Here is a 22,310-nt window from a genome sequence, read left to right as displayed (position 1 = left end):
AGCAAATGATTTGCTTGACAAATTACTTAAACAGCTAACGGGGACTCCAGTCATTCACTGTTGTTAAGTAAGTTGACTTTTCTTTGAAACATTCCCTTTTTGAATATGTGGATCTGTAGATCATGATTTATCACGTGGCCATCCTGGTTGTTGCTTCTGTCTATTGTCTTGTAAGCATACATGGACAGGGCAGCTGGTGCAGGACACCCAAATAAACTAAATGTTTCTCCTAATTTGGGACTTCAATCTTAGTGAATTGATGAGTTTTTATTATGGCAAATTCGTGACTCCCCGGCTCCACAATTTTATCTTTTAATTTAATTTTTTACCTACAATGGCCCTAATATGCCTCTATCACTGTTGGGAGACTTGCGACAAACACATAAAAAAAGTCAAAATGAAGGTCATGTTATCCTGACTTTTAGTCCCTAGCATAGGTCAAGCTTAAAAAAAACAAAAAACTGATCCTACATTTCCCATAATGCAATGGCATCTCGTAGTCTCCAGGTGACATCATCAGGATTATTATTCCAGAAGGGATTCAGAACAAAAACAGCCACAGGAGTCACAGGAATGCTCATTTAATTATCAAAATTTAAGTTTTGCCATTCAACTAACTGATGAATCGTTTCAGCACTAATTATTATTCCCACAATGAGAAATAGGTCACAGAGGAAATGGAAAGAAGAAAGAAGTCATCTTATATGAGTTTCTTTTTATTGTTCAATGCATGGCCACACACATATACTGGTTTTCTTTTGCACTGTGCATGATGGGACAGTCACTATGGAGATGGTGATGTAGATGGGACACATTTTAGGAGTTTACAGGGGTCCAAACACAACCCACATCCCTCTGGGGGAGTCAGCTGGCCCCCTCTCTTCTGAGCCTCCTTGATGACTAGCTACAACATGAGGCTGATCAGCTTCTACCTCCCTCCTCCCTCTAACATGACACCTTGTTAAATTAATGGATTATAGGTTTTTTTTGTAATTTTAGAAATGAAGGACTTGTTCAGTGGATCAACACACGACAACAATCCCCTTCCCTTTCCCTTAAACATTCTTGCATATTTCTTTCAGATTTAGCTTACAAAAAGCAAAATAAACAACATCATTTGGGTACAAAAATAAAATCCAAATTAAAACCTTGAACCTGTCATGTTTCTTTTTTTTCTTCTTCTTGTCTCATACACAGATAGCACAATGCACAAGTCACTGGTCACAAAAGTACACTGCAAATAAAGAAAAACAAAACCAAATTAAATAAAAAAAAAAAAAAAAAAGCCACAGAGGAAAGAAACCGATCCTGGAGAAGAACATTCGTCTTTCTCAACCCTTCCTAGAGGCCTATGAGCTGTGAGACGCCTGGTTTGTTTTGTAAGGCTGGAAGCCTCGGGTGTCAGGTGGACAGAGAGTGTTTTCTCTATCTTAAAAGTTGTCGTCATACACCCTCGACTTTCCAGAACGCAGCCCTACCAGACTCGTACATTCTTAACCCTGTTTCTCAAATACAGATTGAAGGGAAAGGGGAGGAGGGAACGGAAATCCAAACCACTGCTCTAAAATATCTATATGGATTCATCTGAGCGTGAATGTGTTGATGTTCGTGTGTGTGCGGTTTCTCTCTCGACACGTATGTACTCGTTTGCTAACATATACAGTGTATTCCTGGTTAGGGTGTGAACCAGGGGCACTTAAAAGTTGTGTAGCGTTCCCCCACCGTTTCCGCACCCCGACCACTAGGGGTCACTCTTTATGTTTAGGATTAGGAGTGGGAGGTGGGACATCTGCTGTTTCTTATAGCGCCGTTTCGCCCACATTTCTCTTTTTTTTTTACTCCACTGTTTTAACTTTTCCACCCCTCTAAGCTTTAACTCTTTCCTTCGATTCAGCTTTCTTTTGAGTTGTTTTTTGCCTTTGGAGACGCAGATACACACAGAGCAAAAGAGTGGGAGAGAGAGAGAGGGAGCGAGTGTTGTGATCGATCAGCTGTTCGCAGCGCCGACAGCTGCCCCCATTTGACCTCTCAGCCAATCTCCTTCCACTGGCGGTAGAACTCCGTGATGTTCTTCAGCTCCATGCCGGCCGAGCCCGCCGCCTGGATCGCCGACTGGCAAGGCAGAAAAAAGAAGACATGCAAATAAATACAAAACATTAGATACAAAACCTGTCCTCAGTTTTTACAGAGTACTGAACCCACAATCTGGTAAATCTGGTATTATTTTCTTTTAACAATGACAAATAAACATTTCATAATGATGGCATAGATTTTAAAACTGTGACCATAATATGTACACTTACACTAGGTTGAACAAACCATATAATGGAGACACTGTTTCTATATGACCTTAAACTTATCTTTGCCATTTCTGTACTGACATTCCTCGTTACCCATCAGCTGACATACTATTCATCTGTGATAAGATAAAAAATGATGGCATCCTCATCAGCACAATAAGTATAATTTCTAACTACAACACACACTCTTAAAGTTAACTGTAAAAACTAAAGTTCTGTCCACATAAAATCACTAGATGGCTGTAGGGTGAAGTGTAAAGACTTGACGGAACATTTACATCCCTAATTAAAATAGATACTACAAAAAGCAAATATTTCTTGAACTATAAACTATATTCTAACAGGAAGAGAACAGTGATTAACACAGTCCAGTGAAGGCAGCACTGTAGCAAAAAAGAGAGCATGCAGTGGCAGGAACTGAAATCCATTAAGCTTTACTAGTCTTAGTAGAAAATGTCAACTTTCTGAGTTCTGGTCTGTAATGTAACAAAACACAGTGAGTGACTGACCTTCATGGCTGCTGACTGAGAGCAAAGCTCTTCCACTTGATGGCCAGTAAGAATGGTCACCATGCCGGCTGTATCTTCGTCTCCGTTGCTCTGGGAGACCGTTAGCTGACGACAACTGTCCACCATCTTGTATAAATGCCTAGAAATAATCAAAATAGAAGTCATCCCCATCCAGTGGTATGTTAGAAAACATACAGAGGTAACAGTGGAAGGGGAGCAAAGTTTACCAGGCTTCGATGTCCTGACGTTTCAGTTTATCTCTTTCAAAACTTCGACCCGACTCCTTCTGGCAGCGTATGTACCTGCAGAAGGATGTGATACAGAATATTTAGGAAATCCTCCAAAATAAGAGAGCTTTATAGAGTAAAAGTGAGGTTTGTGTTTAACAGATCCTTGGAAAATTATTTCACATTCCGCCTTAAAAAAGTGTGGCAAGAAGCTCCATCAGTCGCCATAGACGTAATACAAAACACCCACCTATTGCCTTTGCGAAATTCAGACTCCAGGAAGCGGATGCCATCCCTCGCACCAGCAATTTCCTTCTTCAACCTGTCAAGACCATCAATCACTGCAACACAGAGGTAGTCCAGATGAGAAAACCGTCATGTCAGCAAATGGAGAATTACTCTTAAAGCTAAAACTGAACTAATTTTGGTTAATATAGAGATTTTATGTCATTGCCACGGTCGAGTGTTCAAAGTGGCACATTTATCGTTGTTAAACTTACTATCTATGTGCTGCTATTCAGTTTCATTCCCCCGGGCAGCAGTTTGGTACATCAAGTGTCTGCAAACCAGAGCTCTCACACCACTAGTGACGCGTTTAGGGCTGCAACTAATCGCTTATCAATGAATCTACTATTTTCCTTCTATAATCAATTCATTGTTTAGTGTATAAAATGTCACAAAAAGAGTGAAATCACAATTTCCAAGATTCAAATTGCTTGTTATGTCCGAACAAGTGCCCAAAGAAAATGATATGAACATGACAAAATCAGCAAAACCTCACATTTGAGAGGCTGAAACCAACAAATATTTGGCATCTTGCTTTGCTTGATAAATAATTTAGATTTTCTGTCAGTTTACTGCTTGATTAATTGACTAATCGTTAAAAGTTTCAGCATCAACATGTCTTCTGTAATTTCTATAGTTTCGTGCATTGAAATCAAGAGCAAAATACAAATTTTAATGTTCAGCAAGCTGTGAAATAATTCTCTTCACTAAACATAAAAAGAAGCATCTGTCTGAGACAAGTTATAGAGACTGAAATCACACAAAAATGAGGTTGAATATTGGGTTTTGAAGCCATTGTAATCAATAAAAAGACTTTTGGACATGCAATGTACTTGATGACACACAGGGGCCTGAACACAACACAACATGCGCTGGAGGCAGTGCGCTGACCTGTCCGTGGGATGATGATGATGAAGCAGCCGCTGCCGGCCAGCTGCCGGATGAGGTTCAGATGCTGGCAGAGAGCAGCTGTGTCTGGCACCAGGTAGGGAGACATGGACGACTGGGCCTTAGGCTGCTGAAGGCTGCCCTCTAGCTGCGACACCTCCAACTGCAAGGAACACACAGAACAAGAGACACAATAGTTGACAATGTGTGATTATTGCAAGATGTACAGTTGTGTTCAAAATAATAGCAGTCCCACATCACTAGCAAGATAAATCACTGTTTTTATTAAAATTTCAACTTCTACACTGCAAGTAAGTTTCTAGAAGGTTTAGTAAAGGTATAGAAAACCAACAGACCCAACAGGCATGGCGTGCATGCTGCTGATTCTGTGAAACTGAATCATTAACTGAAAGGGGCGTGTTCAAAAAAATAGCAGTGCTGAGTTCAATAAGTGAGGTCATTGATAATGTGAAAAAAACAGGTGTTAAACAGGTGGCCCTCATTTAAGGATCAAGGCAACTGACGCTGCATATGCTGGCTGTGCATTTGTCCTTGAAAAACAGAGTAAAATGTGTCGTTCAAGACACTGTTCAGAAGAAGAGCGTTCTTTGATTAAGGAATTAATCAAAGAAGGGAAAACCTATAAAGAAGTGCAGAAAATGATAGGCTGTTCAGCTAAAATGATATCAAACGCTTTAAAATGGCAGCCAAAACCAGAAAGGCGAGGAAGAAAAAGAAAAACGACTATTCAAATGGATCGGAGAATAACCAGAATGGCAAAGGCTCAGCCAATGATCAGCTCCAGGAGGATCAAAGAAGATCTAAGGTTGCCTGTGAGGACTGTAACAATCAGACGACGTCTATGTGAAGCCAAGCTACCAGCAAGAAGCCCCCGCAAAGTCCCATTGTTAAAAAAAAGACGTGCTGAAGCGGTTACAATTTGCCAAAGAACACATTGACTGGCCTAAAAAGAAATGGCGTAATATTTTGTGGACTGATGAGAGTAAGATTGTTCTTTTTGGGTCTAAGGGCCACAGACAGTTTGTCAGACGTCCTGCAAACACTGAATTCAAGCCACAGTACACAGTGAAGACGGTGAAGCATGGTGGTGCAAGCATCATGATATGGGGATGTTTCTCGTACTATGGTGTTGGTCCTATTTATCGCATACCAGGGATCATGGATCAGTCTGAGTACATCAGAATACTGGAAGAAGTCATGTTGCCGTATGCTGAAGAGGAAATGCCCTTGAAATGGGTGTTTCAACAAGACAATGACCCCAAACACACCAGCAAGCGAGCAAAATCATGGTTCCAGACAAACCGCATTCAAGTAATGGAGTGGTCAGCACAATCCCCGGACCTTAATCCCATAGAAAACTTGTGGGCTGACATGAAAAATGCTGTTCATGAGGCAAAACCAAGAAATTCAGAGGAATTGTAGAACGTAGTACAATTGTCCTGGGCTGCAATACCTGTTGACCGGTGCCAGAAGTTGGTTGACTCCATGCACCACAGATGTGAAGCAGTTATCAGAAACCGTGGTTATGCAACTAAATATTAGTTTATGATTCTCAGGATAGTTGAATCTTCAAGCATTTCTTAGTTTATACAGTACATTTGAGTTTGTAAAGACAGATGTCAACACTGCTATTTTTTTGAACATTATATTTCTTGACTTTCTGTAAAATATTATCAAATTCAATTACTTTTTCCAATTTTCTTGCTTTGAAATAGAAAGTGCTGTGTCCCCAATGCATTTGTGTTCATTAAAATACAATTTATTTGAGGGATTTTGACGTTTACTCACCTTTTTAATCACACTATGATTTTGAACACAACTGTATATGTAGGTTTTACAGTCATAGAAATATAATATGATTCCTATACCATTCTCAATACTTCCATCAGATGATTTTAGAGAGATTTAGACTGATGTCAGCTGGTTCATATCAAATGTCAAATAAACCATATGCTTCCTCGCAAACATTATTCTTCACTACAGTAAATATCCAAATGAAAGTGGATCTTAATCTCAAAAACTAAAGAAAGGTAATATAGTTACCTTTTTATTATTTTCATACAAAATCAAAAATAAATAAGCATTTTTTCAACATTTTCTGTCTCTCAAAGACTGGGAACGTTTGGCAGTGATGACTGTATCAGCACACAGCTGTGTATATGCGTCTATGCTGCAGGGAAACACAGATAGGGTAAACAGTCAGTGGACAGAGTGATAATATCAAAAACCTGCAGTCGAAGCTGGGCCATATCCCTCATTAAGCGATTTCGACGAGCCTCCTCTTCAGCCTGGACAAATAAAGATAAAGAGTGGAGGAGAGCAAACATCAAAAAGAGACAGCTGCTTTGCTCAGAAGTAAAAACAATTTTGGTTCCAGGTCATTGATTAAACATTGTTCACATTTATTTAGGTCAACAGTTACACAACAACACCATATTCACTGTCTAAACAGCACACAGAATAATCAGACTTGACTGAATACAGGCCCCCTGTGGTTCTTCTGGTCTTTGTTCAGATGTCACTCACCATTTGGAACTGGGCTTTGGCCTGTTGCACCAGATTATCTTGTTCGGACTGGCTGATGCTGGTGAAGATGCCCGCCTCCGGGTTGAAGTGCAGCACGTTACCCTGGAGATTTGTTAGAAAGTGGCCAAAACTGCGAATGCAACACACTCGCACCAAACACTGGAGGACAGAGAAAGAAGAAAATGCTTTTAAGTTTTTATATTACGCATGTTTGATTATAAAATATTGCGTTGGATGAATCGACTTTTAGTTTCGTCTCAGACAATCATACTATTTTGAAATTGGCAAAAATCATGTGTCATGATTCTACAATAATATCTACAATATATATCTGTGTGCTTGTGTGTGTGTGTACCTCCTGTAGGGGGGTCAGGGAGGGGTTGCGGTGAGTAAAATCAAGGCGGCGGTGAGCGACGTTAAGAGCAGGCAGGTGTCGCAGAGCCAAATCCTCGGGCAGCAGCAGACTCTGGACCAATCCGGGCTGCTCGCACTCATTTAACAGCTCTGTCACTTCTGTGTTCAGACCAAGCTCTGCAGTACACACATGGATAAATAAATAAATGAGCAGTAGACTCAGAACAGTCATTAGGGTGTAAAGAATATTCAGTGTGAGAGCTGAGTATTAGCACGCTTGTTAAGCGAGTACACACAGTACAGGGACGAGATCAGAGCTCGGAGATATGGACCAAATTAATATCACAATGTTATACATTGAAATATCTACTAATGGGGAAAATCATATGTTGGATAATAATAATAATAATAATAATAATAATAAATTCACATCATCACATTAAACTGCATGGACAAAATGTCTAGAACTATTTCTTGGCCAAGCCAGACAAACAAACTAAATAAAACATGTTAATCAGAAAGATTTGGAGGTGCTGGCAGGCATATTGTTTTTAACCCTTAGACAGAGCGAGGCTAGCAGTTTCCCTTGTTAAGCAAAGCTAATTTCCTACTAGCTCCTGCTTTATCTCTATATTTAGCGTACAGACATGAGAGTGGTATCCATCTCCCAAAATGTCCAACTACTGCTTTAAATTAGTGGTTTAGGTAAGCCTTTACCCAGTGTCTCACAGGACATTTTAGTATTAGTAGACCCAGGGGAAATAAAAACCTACTGAGCTATACAGTACATAAATCTCTATGCATTGCAGTCCATCAGTAACTCACCAGCCTCGAGCATCTTGCTGCCATCTGGTAGCAGGTTGAGCAGCACAGACAGTCTGTTCCACAGGCTTTGAGAACTCTGCAGTAAAGTAAGAGTTGTTAAATATACTCCTAAAATGTTAATGTTTCATAGACAAAGCAGGACAATCGGCACCCTCACCTGTGCACACATGAGGATAATATCGGTGTTTGTCCTTAGCCAATCAATAAAGACCTTCACCGCCTGGATCAACCCCTGATTGGTCAGAATCTCCAGCTTCTCTAAGAGGGTTTTCTCACTATGTACTGATTGAGTACTGTGTTGGCTGCCTTCCGAATCAGAGTCCAGGTCTACAGGAGGTGACACAACAATCAAAGCAAAAAGACAAGTTTGATTTCAACAAAGTCACAATTTGACTTTTCTGTCAATCAATAAAAAAAGGGAACAGATGAACAAGAAAATGTCCCATAATAAAAGGCAAAAAGAATATTACCATTTTCATTGGTTCCGTTGGCAGTACCGGGGTTCATATCGCAGGGTGAATCCCCAGGAGGAGGGGGTGTCTCTTGGGAGGGGGGAGCAGAGGTGTCAGTAGGGGTGGGAATCCCCGAGGAAGATGAGGCTTGAGGCCTTAGCAACATGTTGCTGAAGGTTGGTGCCAGGCGGAAGCAACGCTTCGCCTGGAAGAGCTGTGAGGACATGGCCTGGAGGTTACTGCTGATGCTGGAGTCGCTGGGCATGAGAGGCCCGTTAGTGGTCGGAGGTGTATCACCGTCCCTGTCGCCTCCTTCTTCCTTGGGTTGGTCTTCGTCTTCCTCTTCGTCCTGGTGCTCCCGGGCCTGACCCTCCAAGTTGTCTGAGTTTTCCGTGTCCTCTATGTCTTCCAGGTCTGAGCGAGACTCCTGGCTGTTCATGTCCGAGTCGGTCTCTACATCAAATGCCGTTCCTCCTTCCTCCTCCTCCTCTTCCTCCGAGCCACTCCCCCAGCTGCCCAGGGGGTCTCTCTTAGCCTCCTTCCTGATAGATGGAGGATTGGGCGGGGTTCCCGTCGTGATGCCACCTGTTGAATCAGCGTGACCCTTCCTCTCATCATCGTCATCTTCGTCCTCTTCGCTCTCAAAGCCTTCGCTAAGGTCACTTTCGTCCTCTCCTCGAGCGTCCTTCCGGGCACAGCGGCGTCGGCGCAGTCTAGAGAGGCGAGTGTACTTCTTTTTCTGTCTCTGTTTGTCTTCTTCCAACTTGCGCTGTTCTTCCACACTGCCCTGCTTTTTGGGGCCGACCCTTTCACAGCCATCTTCATCTTTCTCCTCCTCCTCATCATCTTCTTGCTCTAGGGAGCCATTCTGCAGGGGCTTCTCGTCAGAGCGATCTGTCGGTGGAGCTGACAAGTCCCTCACCTCCAGGTCTTCTAGATAAGAGAAGAAACATTCACTGCCTTTTTTGTTTTCATTCAAGTTGTTCTAACTACATATTGCACATGACAGAACACATGTTCTCCACTGGGTTATTCCTGGAAGAGCATGTCAAGTGAATAAATGTATTTAACTTTAAATTACTCTTGACTTGTAAAAACTTCACATACTGCTGTAGGTCTCCCAAAAAACTTACATTTTAAACCACAAAGAGCAGCACTTCAATACTAAAAGATGCTGCTGATGAGGACACAGTGGGATTGACGCATTGATCTATGTGGCACACACTGGCTGAGAGATCTCCTATCCTGTGTTGGCAGTGTGTGAGGACTTGTTTTAGGCTTGAACTAACTTGCGCTTGCAGTTGTTTTCTTTTCCCGCTCAATATATGGAGACAGGGATTTCCTCTCTCACCTGTGGCGTCAGTGTGAAGTGGAGGCACCTGGCTCTCCGCTTCCTCCAGTTCAGCCTGCAGCCGTATGTTGACGTGGTTCACCAGATGGGAGAACAGCGCCAGAGTAAAAGCTATGGATGCACTGTACTGCTTCGATCCTAAAAGACACAATGAAACATTTGTTAGTACAAAAAATATAGTCAACGTTGAAACAAACCTCTATTTTGTACCAACAGAGTTGCCAGAAGACAGTTTTTTCCAGGGCAGTACAAATCATTTATAGGTAAAGCCCGACCAATAAATCAGCCAATATTCGCTCTCTGCACATATATCGGTATTGGTGCAGAAGTCTGTCATTCAGTGTGTTTTGAAACAGTGTCAGCATATAGTTTATCCACTGCAGAGTAGTGACAAGTTTATTTTTTGGATATTTTTTAAACTATCATATCGATATAGGTATCAGAAAAATCCTGTATTGATGGGGCTGTAATAAAAATAAAAATAAGGTTTCTGTTAACATAACATAAACTTAAAAGTTAACATAAACTTTAAGATGTATTTGTTGAGATTTATATTTAGACTGTTAGTGTCCAAATTTCAGTTTGGGAGTCAATCCATCACAGATCCTCTTACGATGGCAAAAAACATGCACAACTTTAGTGGGTGTTCTGGACAGAGTTGTGTGGCCTTTTTGGTTAGTTAACTATACAGCTCCACAAGTCTGGCTGGAGTCTTCCTCTTCTACTAATTATTCCAATCCTCATCTAAAAAAGGCTGTTTGTTCACCACTCTGTTATTATTATGAATAAACTATCAAATTAAAAAGTATAAATCATTTCAGACACCAAAAATGGTGGAATACACAATGGCGAGTGATGTTAATCCCGCCAGCACTAACCTCCCCTCTTCAGGCTGTGGACTACCATCAGACAAGTGACCACCATCTTGAAGACGAGGGTGTCAGGCAGCACAGGGCAGGAGCTGTCAGCGTGCTGCTGCTCCTCCTCTTCCTCGCTGGGGGAGTGGTGAGCACCGCCATGTGTCGGTGGCGGCAGATAGAACAGCACCAGGTTGAAGTCCTCCAGCACAGACTGGCAGAGTGACGTCAGCTCCGTCTCCATGAGACTACATACAAAAGCAACATAATGAAAATGAAGGATGCACTAAAAACACAAGGTAAACACAATCTAATGATGAATAATCCAAGGAGAACACTGCAGCAGTTCAATGGACCAAGTGGGATAAGCAGGTTTGCTGTCCTTCATATCTGCTCATGAACTACAAGTTCATGAACTAGAAGCACATTTTGTTGGCAGTTAAATCAGTTTGTTTGAACATTTTTACAGGCATTAAACACTTTGCCTGGAATCACCATGTTGTGTCCGCTGGATACTGCTAATCTCCAGCCACACTTCACAAAACCAAATATTTGACTTTGATATCAGTGGAGCAGGTAAGAGGTTAGATGCTATAGATAGATTAATTTGATAATCATTAAACACACATAGCAGACTTAACACACCAATAAAATGGTTAAGGATTAAAAATAAAGTAAAGCCAAAGGTTTATTTCCATTGTGAACTAAAACAGTGGAGGAACAGCGTCATGTGAGACAGGAGATGAGGGACATTACAAACACTTACCTGTTCTTGGGCTGCAGCAGGCTCTGAAGGTACATGAAGCTCACCAGGAGACGCTTAATGTCTTTTGATCTGCAGGAAAAAAGTCATATTTAAATTACAGAAATCATAGATTACAGATATTTATTTTATATTTAATCTAAATAATCCTGATAGTAAATAAACTGTGCAAATGTACCATCAAACATTAGTCACAATGCATCTCAACAAGCAAAACTATTCAAGTCTGCACCTATACGTGTTTTTCTTTTCTATACGCCAAGCATTATCTCTTGAAATGCTTGTTTTACATTCATTTGTGAGCATATTTGTCTTTTTATTCCCACTGATTGCTGTTACTTTTGCTGCTAATTTCCCCACAGGGATCATCAATTATCCAATCCCATCTGCAGAGAGATGCTGATTTATCCCACCACTGGTTGGTGTGCCTTTGTGATTCAAAGGGGGGGGGGCAAGCAAGTCAGTAATTATGACATTAAAGATTAGATTAGATATAGATTAAAATTACTCTGGGATGTCAGCACAAAGAAGTCAACATATTCTGTTCATATCAGATTGATTTTTCCAAACCAGTGAAAACCATTAGTAATACGACTGCTGTCCAGAGAGGGCTCATGGTCTCAGAGGAGTTTGGAAATTAAATTAAATTATATCAGAAAGACTTGGGCTGCATTGCTCTACTGTGAACCAAAATACAAGTGAGCACATTTTAATTTACAGTTCAACCACAAGAAAAAACCCCAACTAAGAATAAAGTCCAGGGTCTAAAATGGGTTGTTTTCCCACACCTCTTCCAGGATTTCTTTGGACTGGAGAAATGTTCCCGTTCTGGGAGTAATTTATTTTCATGCGCGTGCAGTTTCCAGACCTTCTGAAATCCTGTGAATCCTCCTCACCTTTGTCGAGATGGAGACAGCTTCTTCATTTCCTGCTTCTTCACTTGGTGGTACATCTTGGCAGCTTTGTCAAACAGGCGCTTCAGGTTGCCATAGGCGCCGTCAAAAGGGGCGTCTGATTGGATGCTAGGACAGATGAAATATCTGTTAAGACTTTTAACTTATTGGGTTGTGGTTCAATAGTTAACAAACATGCACAAACATTGCTCACCAGCGTAGGTAGTAGTAGGTTGCTTCCACGTTGTAGAACTTGCTCCCTGCCAGTGTGCCCAGTTGGTTAAAAGGCATTCCTGTAGACAAGTGGTTGAAGAAATTAAATAAAGAAAAACAAGTTAACATTCATTCTTGGAGTTGATGTGGACTGACAATCATTACCTAATGTTTACTGCTCAATCTGAAAAAATAAAGATTTGGAGAGCACAAACAGCTTCAGTAGTAACTGTAATAACGCTCCCTTTTTACAAAATATCACCAGGATAAACCTGATGACCTTATGTGTCCCTTCAGGATAAAGTAGCAAGGCGTAACAACATATTTCAACTCAAGTTCACAAATAAATCAGTAAACCCACTGATTTAGGTGGATTTGGTCACCTTTGGACAGAGCCATGCTGGCTGTTTCCCCCGTTTCCAGTTTTTATGCTAAGATAAGCTAACCGGGTGCTGGCTGCACCTACATAATTACCGTACAGATATGAGTATGCAGTATGGATATAAATCTCAGCTTATTCCCTTAAGCAGTGTTTGAACACAATGTATTTGCAATGTAAACATCACTTTCTTGCACGATGACATTATAAACAATGTATTAACATTTGTTAGTGTCCTTTAGTTGCTTTCTTTTTCTATTGAACAAAAGGATTTAACATTTTTGTTCAGCATTTAGCTTTTTAGAAACTAAGTATTGCTGCCACTCTTCCAGCCTGGAAAACAAACTTTACCAGGTTCTCCCTGGCCATGGGAACAGCAAAGAGCTGTGTTAAGAGACTTTATATTACAGTCACTCACCTACGTGTGGCATGACAGACAGAGCCTGATGGTAAAACCTTTCTGCCAGCTGCTCAGCCTCCACTCCAGCAAGTTCATTCTGATAACGGGCTGCAGAGGAAACCAACATTAAAATAACAGAAAAAAGTAATAATAAATGTTAGCAACAAAATAAACTTCTTTATTCGATTAATATAACCGCAGTGACAAAAATGGTCAATAAGGACTGAGATATCAAGCCTCATGTATTTATGACACAACTGCCGAAACAAAAGCCTTGAATCTAGGCTAAAACATGAAATGTTCACTGATCATTTTGATTTTCCTCTATTCATGAAAGTCAAACCTAAAATGGTGCTGACATTCCCTTCTGTAAATTTCAGTTTAATCATGTAAAATCAATCAAAATACTAATATCTCTGAATCGTCTAAACCAACCTAACAGCCTGCTGCCAATTACACTCCATAGATAAGCCAAAATTTCCCACGCTGAATGACACACACATGCTGTCTCACACCTCTACAAGCTGGGTAGAGAGAGGACTTGATTGCATATTCTATTATCATGTTATTACCTAGATCTCCGAGGTAGACCAGACAGCGATGACAGGCCATCTGTGCCCACTCCATCTCCTTGGGGGTGGCTGACACTGGTTTCTTTCGGCCTGCGGGGAACAATTACACAATGCTTTTTTTCTTTTCATTTCAAGCATTTAGCTGATGCACTTACCCAAAATGACTTGGAGTTATGTAACAAAAGAACAAGCTTAAATTCCTGCAAAGCAACAATTTGCAGAGAGCGGAGAGTATGAATGTTAGAGACAGCACGCAGATATTACTTGAAGCACTGTTTCTCTGTCCCCATGGTGTTAATGTACAAAAGTGCTTTTGTTTTAAGTGGCCAATACAGTATGTATTGGTTATATTTCATGATGTTGAGGGTCTGATAGGATCCCCATCTCTTTGTACATGAAATCTGTGAAGTGTGTTGAGAAAGTGAAACAACAGAGTGGAAGACAAGCTCATCTGAGGCAAAGGAAGAGTACAGGCTGCACTGTATTACAACTTTGGCTGCTGACAATAGACTGACTTGGCACTTCTCCACCTATTTGTCTGCTTTGCATAGTGCAAGAGAACACTGACATCTGACACGGACTGAATTCAGAATATGTACACATAAACACCTGAAAACGCAGTGGTGTGATCTCACTTTTCATTGTCCAAAGAGTAAAAGCACATTTTAATACCTGCCGGAAATTACATCAAACCTTTCAGTGGACCCTTTCAGAGAGTTTGTGCAGTTTATTTAAATCCAAAAGTTTCAAAACACTCATAATACCGTGTTGAATGGGATTTACGCCGGTTTCACAAGACAAGCAAATCTGAATGGTGCAAAGATGGTAAAACAAAAAGCTGTGGATTTAAGTTCCTTTCTCACTAGAATAGAGTGCATTAAAAACAAAAAACAAACTATATTCATCACATATATCATCACAATAAACACTATATATACTATAAAAGGAAAATGACAGGATAATGATGGCTCTGTTCTATTCTAGTAAGCCATTAAAGTGAACCAGCATGCACAATACCAGAATCCTGAAACTGGCGCAGCTTCATTGATTTTATTATTCACATCTGTGCTTTTCCCACTGTGACGTGTCAAAACGTCTTAAGCAAAAAAAGGCCTATCAAAGTGATCAAGATTTATAATTTAATGAAAATATGGACAAGCAGTCAGCTTGTTTTGTACGTGTGAATGTTACACATCCTCCTGACAAACATTTAGTAAGAGATTACATGCTGGCTGCGTGTTTGAATGTTCTGTGTCTGTGTGTGAATTTGTGTTTGCGCCTCTGACCGATCAGTGGGTCTGTGACGTGGGTCCAGTCGATGCAGTCCTGCAGCTCCAGCTGGTAATGTGACTGGATGTAGAGCAGCAGGTGCTGGTAGAAACCCACTCCGGCGATCAGGTGTGTACGGTAGGCACACTCCAGAGCGCTGCGACTGTGGATGTGCTACAGTGGAGGAAAGAGAAAGAAAAGAGAGGAGCCAAAACATTAGATATATGACCAGAACAACAATAACAAACAGCAGCATATGGAGCATACATATTATTGTTTACAATGAGCACGGAACATTACAATATACTGTTCCTGTACAAAAATGTTTCTTCATTGCTTAATAAAAATAAAATCTATAAGTACCTATAACATAGTTGGACCCACATTGACAGTTTAAAAAACAAAAGGATCAAAATCGATCAGTTTCAAAACAAGATATCTACATTACCCATAATGCAACTCTAATGAGTACAATTTGTTCGGAGATTCGAGTGTGTTATGCTAGTAGCGCCTAACTTAGCCTCGAGTCACTAGTCTCAAGCAGAGAGGAGGGAGCAGGCTACAAAAGGTCTGGTAAGCTTGCTTCTTTCTAACTCCACACTCCCAGACTTTTTCTATTTTCAAACTTTTAGTCTTCTTTAGTGTTCAGCCTCAACCTAAATCACTTGAGGCAACTTATTAGATTTCACGCAGCTCTCTCTTCAACTCTCAAGTTCCCCTTTCTTAACTTACACACATTTAAAACAAATAAATGTGCAACACTTTACTAAAACTTTACTTAAAAGAGCAGCTAAAACTGTAAACATTTTTATAACAGAATTCAGTGCAGAAATGATCCGCCTATATTTGATAGCAGAGTAAAGTACCAGAAGTGGCATTTTTAGGGTTTTGATTACCACTCGGACCACCCATGCATTACATACACACACTCTTGGTACACTCTCTGAGGTACGTTACGCACCAGTGACCACAAAACGGCAGATGTCACAGCAGAGTTGACCTTTAAGTGTTAGCCAGGATGTCAACCCAGCTAACAAGAGAAAAACTGTTTGGCTCACACATGCAAAGAGGATTTTTTTTTACCCCACAGCTGCAGGGCCAGTTACCTTCTTGTTGGTCTTGATAACCTGGATGACCTCATAGTAAACCTTCCTCCAGAGCAGCTCCTCAGCCTTACGGCCATAATCAACGGGATGGAGAAACATCAGCTTCACACAAAGCTCCCTCAGCCTGAAAGAAAAACAGATACACATGCATAAGTTAAGGAGGTACTTGGGTCACCGGTTTGACAAGCGGACCAATGAGTCAACCTAATCTCACATGCACAGGTGGGGGTACGCAGAACAGCAACACTTAGATACGAACTTGAATGTTGGGCATTTTTTCAGGATTAATTGAGTAAATAATCGGCAGAATAATCAATAATGAAATTTATCATTAGTTACTGCCCTAATTTACAGACACAAACATCAGGGACAACTGATGATTCTGGTGCTTTCGGACAAAAATAAATATTTGTGGCATCACTATCAAATGTTCCTTTCCCTTCTGTGACTCACATGGTCTGTGTAAACTGATTCACAGGTCAGAGTTGTTCACCAGAATATTGTGAAAACTTTATGTGTACTATAGCCACAGTGTCAAGACAAAAATTTGAAAAATGGGTAACAGTAAAATCTTCCAATTCTACAAATTTGATTCACATTCCCTTTAAGCCAAGTAACTCAGGCCCTGCTCCAACAAACATAAAACTAGCCCTATTTAAGATCAAAAGGTCCTTGTGTAACAAGTCAGTTTTAATCAGTGATTTTATAACTTCTTACATGCTTCATTTTATGTTTGAGATATTTGGCTGGAATGGGAATGCTATCCTTATTGAATCCACCCCACCAAATGTTATATTTGAGTTTGAAGCACGACAGTAAAAACAGGGTGTTTGTGCCTTTTTTAGGGATTGATTACTTTGAAAGAAGTCCTCCAAGTTCTCATCCTCTGAATATGTGTCATTTAAAATGGAAATGAAATTCTCTCCATGCGCTCTATATATAGTTATATATACGCCACCAAAATATTCACACAAAACTACGTTACCTTGACGATTTTACTGAGATGTTTTCAATTATCTGCTCTGAATTTGACTGTGTCAGTGACAGAAATGCCAAAGAACTTTATGCCATACTTGACACATTTGATCTGTCTCGACATGTGAAACAGCCGACCCATGCTAGAGGACACACTCTAAATCTGGTTATTACTAAGAGTGTTAACATATCAAACGTCACTGTGCTTGATGTTGCTCTATCAGATCATCTCTGTGTATTGCACCAAAAATCAACTATAGATCTGAAACTGTTAAAAAAAATGGAAGCCATCAAATCTGAAACTGCCCCAGCTTCAAATCATGTTGATGATATACTACTGAATACCTTCAATTCTAAAATTTCAGATATAATCGATGCCATTGTTCCTGCTCAGGTTAAATTGACTGCTAGTAAGCCAAAGGTAACATGGAGAAACACTCATTGTGTAAGGGCCAAGAAAAGGGAAAATGGCGTAAATCAAACCTCCAGATTCACTTTGAAATCTTTAAATTAAAATTACAAATTCACAGCGTGAACTTGAAAAGTGCTAAGTGATCTCTGAGGTCATCAACAAGAACAGTAACAATTCACGCATCTTATTTGCTGCTCTTGACAGAGTTTTCATCCTTTTTTAATGACAAGATTCAGGGCATCAGACATGATATTAACTCCTCAATGCCAAACAAAAAAGCATCATCACTGCAGTCTTCCAGAAATAACTTGGTAGGTATGACACAATTTAATCCCATTGACAACAAGTGTGTATTGGAATCTGATCACTCGTACCACGTTCAATGGTGGTCAGGGATGCATATGCCCAAAGTGATGTCTTATTTGTCCAACCAACAATCCAAAACCCAAAGCTATTCAGTGTCCCATCATATATGACAAAGAAAATCACTGACACAATTAATCGATTATCAAAGTAGTTGCCAATTAATTTTCTGTCCAATTGATTAATCAGCTAAATCACTTAAACTCCACATGCAGCCTTGACCACAATAAATGCCCATCCAGCTCCCAAGATAGTCACTGAGCGGGATGAGATACCGTCTCTCCTCCCCTCTACATCTGTGTAGACACAGTCAAGTCTCTTTCTCACATTTACCTCCAACTTCCTCTTTTACTTTTTGAGCTTTTGGCTCATTGTATCCAGAGTGAAAATAACAACTGCAGTCCTCTTTCAGGCTGTAAGACTGAGCACAAATTAGTATTAGTAGTAGTAATTCTTTTGTCTACTTTTAGTTTTGTCTTGCAGAGATCACAGTGTCTCACAGACAGAATCAAATGACTATACTGAAGCCTGAGTGGTCAGATTTCTGATAAGTGTGTACTGGATTTGAACAAAATTTGGACACAGAGTACCAGGTCTGAACAGAGTGAGGTGTAGTCAATCCCAATTGAATACACAGAATAACAGAGAGTCTCTCAGCTGAATGAACTGGAGGTGAGCCACCAGCGACTGGTTGATGAGTTTAAATTCATACACAGGTGAATTCATCATTATGTTTAAAACAACTGGCCAGATGATACTCAGATAGCATGTAGCCTAAGAGGTATAAGTTACACTCCTGCCTCCTTTTACACACACTGCTGAGACAGCTGGACATACTTGTTGCGAAGGCTGATGTTCTCCGGCTTGAAGACCTCTCTGTAGGATGCTTTACCGCCGATGATGACATCCAGCTTGTGCACAGACTCCACCACAGCCCTGGGAAGCGTTGGACAACAGAAAACATTAGTATAATGACAAGTTTAACGCTGTGAGCTAAACATTTACAGGCCGATAAGGGAGGAAGAACAAATACCATCTAAAATACAGCGGGCTACCATGCTAGCAACCAAAATCCTTCCTGTTTCATTTCTCTGTACCGAGGGCGGTAATGACAAATGCAGCTCAATCATGATTTGATAAGCTAACACAAGCTACATTTACTCAAAGCAATCAAATGACTGCTCGTTCAACATAGTCGATGTTACACTGACGAGTATGCAGGGATGTGGGGCTACTCATTGTCGTGACAGCTTACTGAATGGAAGAACAGGTGGACCCTTTTTTGTGATAGCAGACATTGATTGGCTAGCGCTAAGTTAGCCACCACAACAACGTTCAATTAGCACTTTGGTTAGCTATACGCAAAACGGCCTCGCCAACTTACCTGTAAAGCCGCTTGATGAGAAGGACTTTCGCCTCTGGCTCGCTGTCCTGTCCCGGTCCACTCATATTAACGAGAAGCCAGTTGTTTGATCACACGCTCCAGCGTTTAGTACCCGTTTCCTTCAACCCTCACGACACACAGTTGTCAGGGCTACTCGGGTTTGTTCCCCGGCAGTGACAACCGTGTTGATAGCCAGCTAGCGCTAGCTATCAAGGTAGTGTTAGCTTTCCTCCTTTTCCCTCCGAGTCTCTTTCGTTTCTTATGTCCTTTGGCAAGACCCCCTCTACCCATCCGTTCTGAAAACCGGGTAGGAGGGGGTGCCAAGTAATTTATGCACTTCCTGGTCAGCTAAAACGCTCTGATATGCTTCTAGTGTTGTTCCCTGTTCCAGCCATTGCTACGAAGGCGGCCATTATTCCTATCAGGCAGTGACCGCCTGAATATCGCGAGATTACAGAACACACTCATCAGATTAAATCAGAGGTTGCCAGGTAGTCCACAGATCCCCCATTTCCAAACGTATGGTTGTTTTACAGACAATTCTAGTGCATCGGTTCTTTCCAGTTCCCAACTTAACATTCATACTTCCACCTTTGCATGCCTTCCTCATCTTTTTTCCTCACAAACAACATGGGGACAATGAAAAAACTGCTAATTCATCATTGCTAATGGTGGCAGAATTAAATGAACATAGCCACTATAAACTCTATAAGTGTTGTTGTAATTCCTCCTGGTTGCCAATAGAGGTCTATAAAGATCATAGATTATTATTATTATACGTCCCTAAAAATGTAATGTTAAAGTTGAAGAGAAATGGCTTGTTGAGAGATGCTTGCTTCCTAAATTTCATGTATTTTTTATGTATTTCCTGACTGTGGAAACAGATGTAAGTCAATGGGGTATCAGTTACCCTGGCATCTGCTGGTTCACTATGTAATGGCTTTGTTAGTTGTAATTGTGTAAGCATGTAATGATGTTTACCAGGAAGTAAAAGTGATGTAATTTATTTTTGTAATATGCACATTTATTGCATAGGTGCATAATTTGACATGAAAAAAGAAAAACCTTGATGTTTATTTCATTGTGACATGAATTTTCGTTAACCTGGCAGAATAATTATATGAATGCATTTGGTGCTCTGGTCTGGAGCAGGTTGAGGTGGAACTCTCAGCTCTGTTTGTTCTATTTACACAGCATGAGCCATCTATCACTCCTCCATTGTGCTAATTTTTTTTTCTGCTCTGTCCAAACTCAGAAGTTGCCAACCCACTAAGGAACTGCAGGCGATTAAGTGTAGGAGGATGAGGATAATTACAAGCTTGCTATATTCAGTCGAGTCCCCAGTTCCCAGATCTTGCCTGCCATCCACGCTCGCAGAAACTCAGCTGGGGAGAGTGTAAGGAAATGATCTACTCTGCTCAGCAAGAGAAGAATCACAGTCCTGAGATAGAGAACATACATACATGACCCAGATGAGCAAGCACTGTGATGCAACCACAAGTACCTGTGATCTAACCTCAAATCCAGACACAAAATAAGAGTGAATGAGCTCCTAAGTCTAGAAAATTAATCTTGACTTGATAGAGGATTATGTTTCTTTACAATTCATAACCAAGGGGGTGTGCTTGTGCTGTGAGCCTATACATTTACAATTAGTCAATTAATCAATTAGTTGGTTGACTGAAGGTTGATGAACAACCATTTTTGACAATTGATCATTCATTTGAGTCATTTATCAAGCAAAAATACCAAACATTTGCTGGTACCAGCTTCCTAAACGTGAGTATTTTCTGCTTCGATCTGTTTTATATGATTGTAAATGAAATAATTTGGGGTTTGGGGCTTTTTATCAGATAAAATTTAAAGATGTCACTCTTGGAGATTTGGTTTGGCATGTTTCTCTATTTTCTGACATTTAATAGAGTAAGCAATGAATCAGTTAATCTGGGAAGAATGAAAAGTAATCGATAATTAAAAAACTTGCTAGTTGTGGCCCTAGTCTACAAGGAAGCGACCAAACACTACCTCCAGACAAAAAGTAAGATATGTCTACATTGAAAGGATAAGGCTGGCGATATTCTATTTTTTCGTTGTTGTCAACAAATCCCATGAAGAGACCAAAAGACAGACTAGCAATGTGTTAGTCTGTCTCTCAATACTTTCAGACTTCCCTGGTCACTCAGTCTCAAGTCCTCCTACTGAAAATGCAAATCCTTAAAAACGGGTCACAAATATATACTTTCAGTTTTTCAAAAAGGCTCATTGATTTCCTAAAACAGCTGGGCACTGTATTTTATAACTAACATTAGTGCATTTGTTGGGGACTACTTTCAGCTGTGGATGAATACACATTTAGTGCTCTCGTGATTTTTTACAGCAGCAGGACGGTGTATATGGGGTTGAGACAAAATAAACAGTATTTGTGTTCATGGTAATGAAGAAACATGACATCCAGTGCAAGTGTGTGGCTCATTGATGTGTTTTGAATCGTTTTTGGACAACAGAGGTGTTCGTGAGAGTTGTTGGCAATAAGAAAAATATAGACTTTCACCAGATTTGCCCTTTAATCTGAAATGGATACTTTGAGAAAGTGAGAAAAGCCCAGGTTAATGCATGAAGAAACAGACACACATTTCCACACCTTGTTAAGAATTTAATTATTTGTTTATTTATTAATTTATTTACGTATTTCTATCTCCAGATTCACCCACCCGAAAAATATAAATTCCGGTGTATTCCAAAAGAAAAAAAGAAAAAAAAGAGGAACAATGGCATCTTCATCAACCGCATCAAAGGAATTAATCAACAAAAGTGGCAATAATTATTATCATTATTACAATAATAATTCAATGATCAGAATATCCACATTCATAACAAATCCATATACAACTGCAATACACTCTTCAACACCACTCTTCCATTAATATACACAAAATCCCCAAATGTCTGTCCTGTCAAAACAACAATAGAGGAGTTTTGGGGAGGG

The 22,310-nt window shown here is 40.3% G+C and overlaps 1 protein-coding gene across 1 annotated transcript; it reads right to left on the bottom strand.

Annotated features, from left to right (window-relative positions):
* Nucleotides 1-698: 698 nt before the first annotated feature.
* On the bottom strand, nt 699-19,389 carry smg5 (SMG5 nonsense mediated mRNA decay factor). The gene is made up of 23 exons (XM_070911551.1): nt 19,325-19,389; nt 18,778-18,876; nt 16,191-16,314; nt 15,102-15,258; nt 13,816-13,905; nt 13,262-13,351; nt 12,466-12,544; nt 12,255-12,380; nt 11,362-11,430; nt 10,617-10,843; nt 9,739-9,876; nt 8,970-9,320; nt 8,406-8,876; nt 8,093-8,241; nt 7,936-8,011; nt 7,112-7,287; nt 6,757-6,915; nt 6,459-6,518; nt 4,213-4,372; nt 3,287-3,377; nt 3,037-3,111; nt 2,810-2,948; nt 699-2,112 (listed from the first exon to the last, which is right to left on the bottom strand). Exons 1-23 carry the CDS (start codon nt 19,387-19,389, stop codon nt 2,029-2,031), a joined length of 3,255 nt encoding a protein of 1,084 aa, XP_070767652.1. The 3' UTR covers nt 699-2,028.
* Between the last annotated feature and the right edge of the window lie 2,921 nt (nt 19,390-22,310).

The sequence above is a fragment of the Enoplosus armatus genome, chromosome 9 (genome assembly GCF_043641665.1).
Source record: "Enoplosus armatus isolate fEnoArm2 chromosome 9, fEnoArm2.hap1, whole genome shotgun sequence".
In the NCBI taxonomy this organism is placed as follows: Eukaryota; Metazoa; Chordata; class Actinopteri; order Centrarchiformes; family Enoplosidae; genus Enoplosus; species Enoplosus armatus.
The sequence above is the reverse complement of the archived record's forward strand: the minus strand, read 5'-3'. Positions and strand labels throughout refer to the sequence as shown.

What these genes read in the sequence shown, in the direction of transcription:
- smg5 (XM_070911551.1), bottom strand. Translation starts at nt 19,389, where the DNA reads ATGAGTGGACCGGGACAGGACAGCGAGCCAGAGGCGAAAGTCCTTCTC. An exon ending in GTCTGTCATGCCACACGTAG is followed by an intron (nt 12,545 to 13,261) that starts GTGAGTGACTGT and finishes ACTTGTCTACAG; the next exon opens with GAATGCCTTTTAACCAACTG. An exon ending in CAGCAAGATGCTCGAGGCTG is followed by an intron (nt 7,288 to 7,935) that starts GTGAGTTACTGA and finishes TGTGTACTGCAG; the next exon opens with AGCTTGGTCTGAACACAGAA.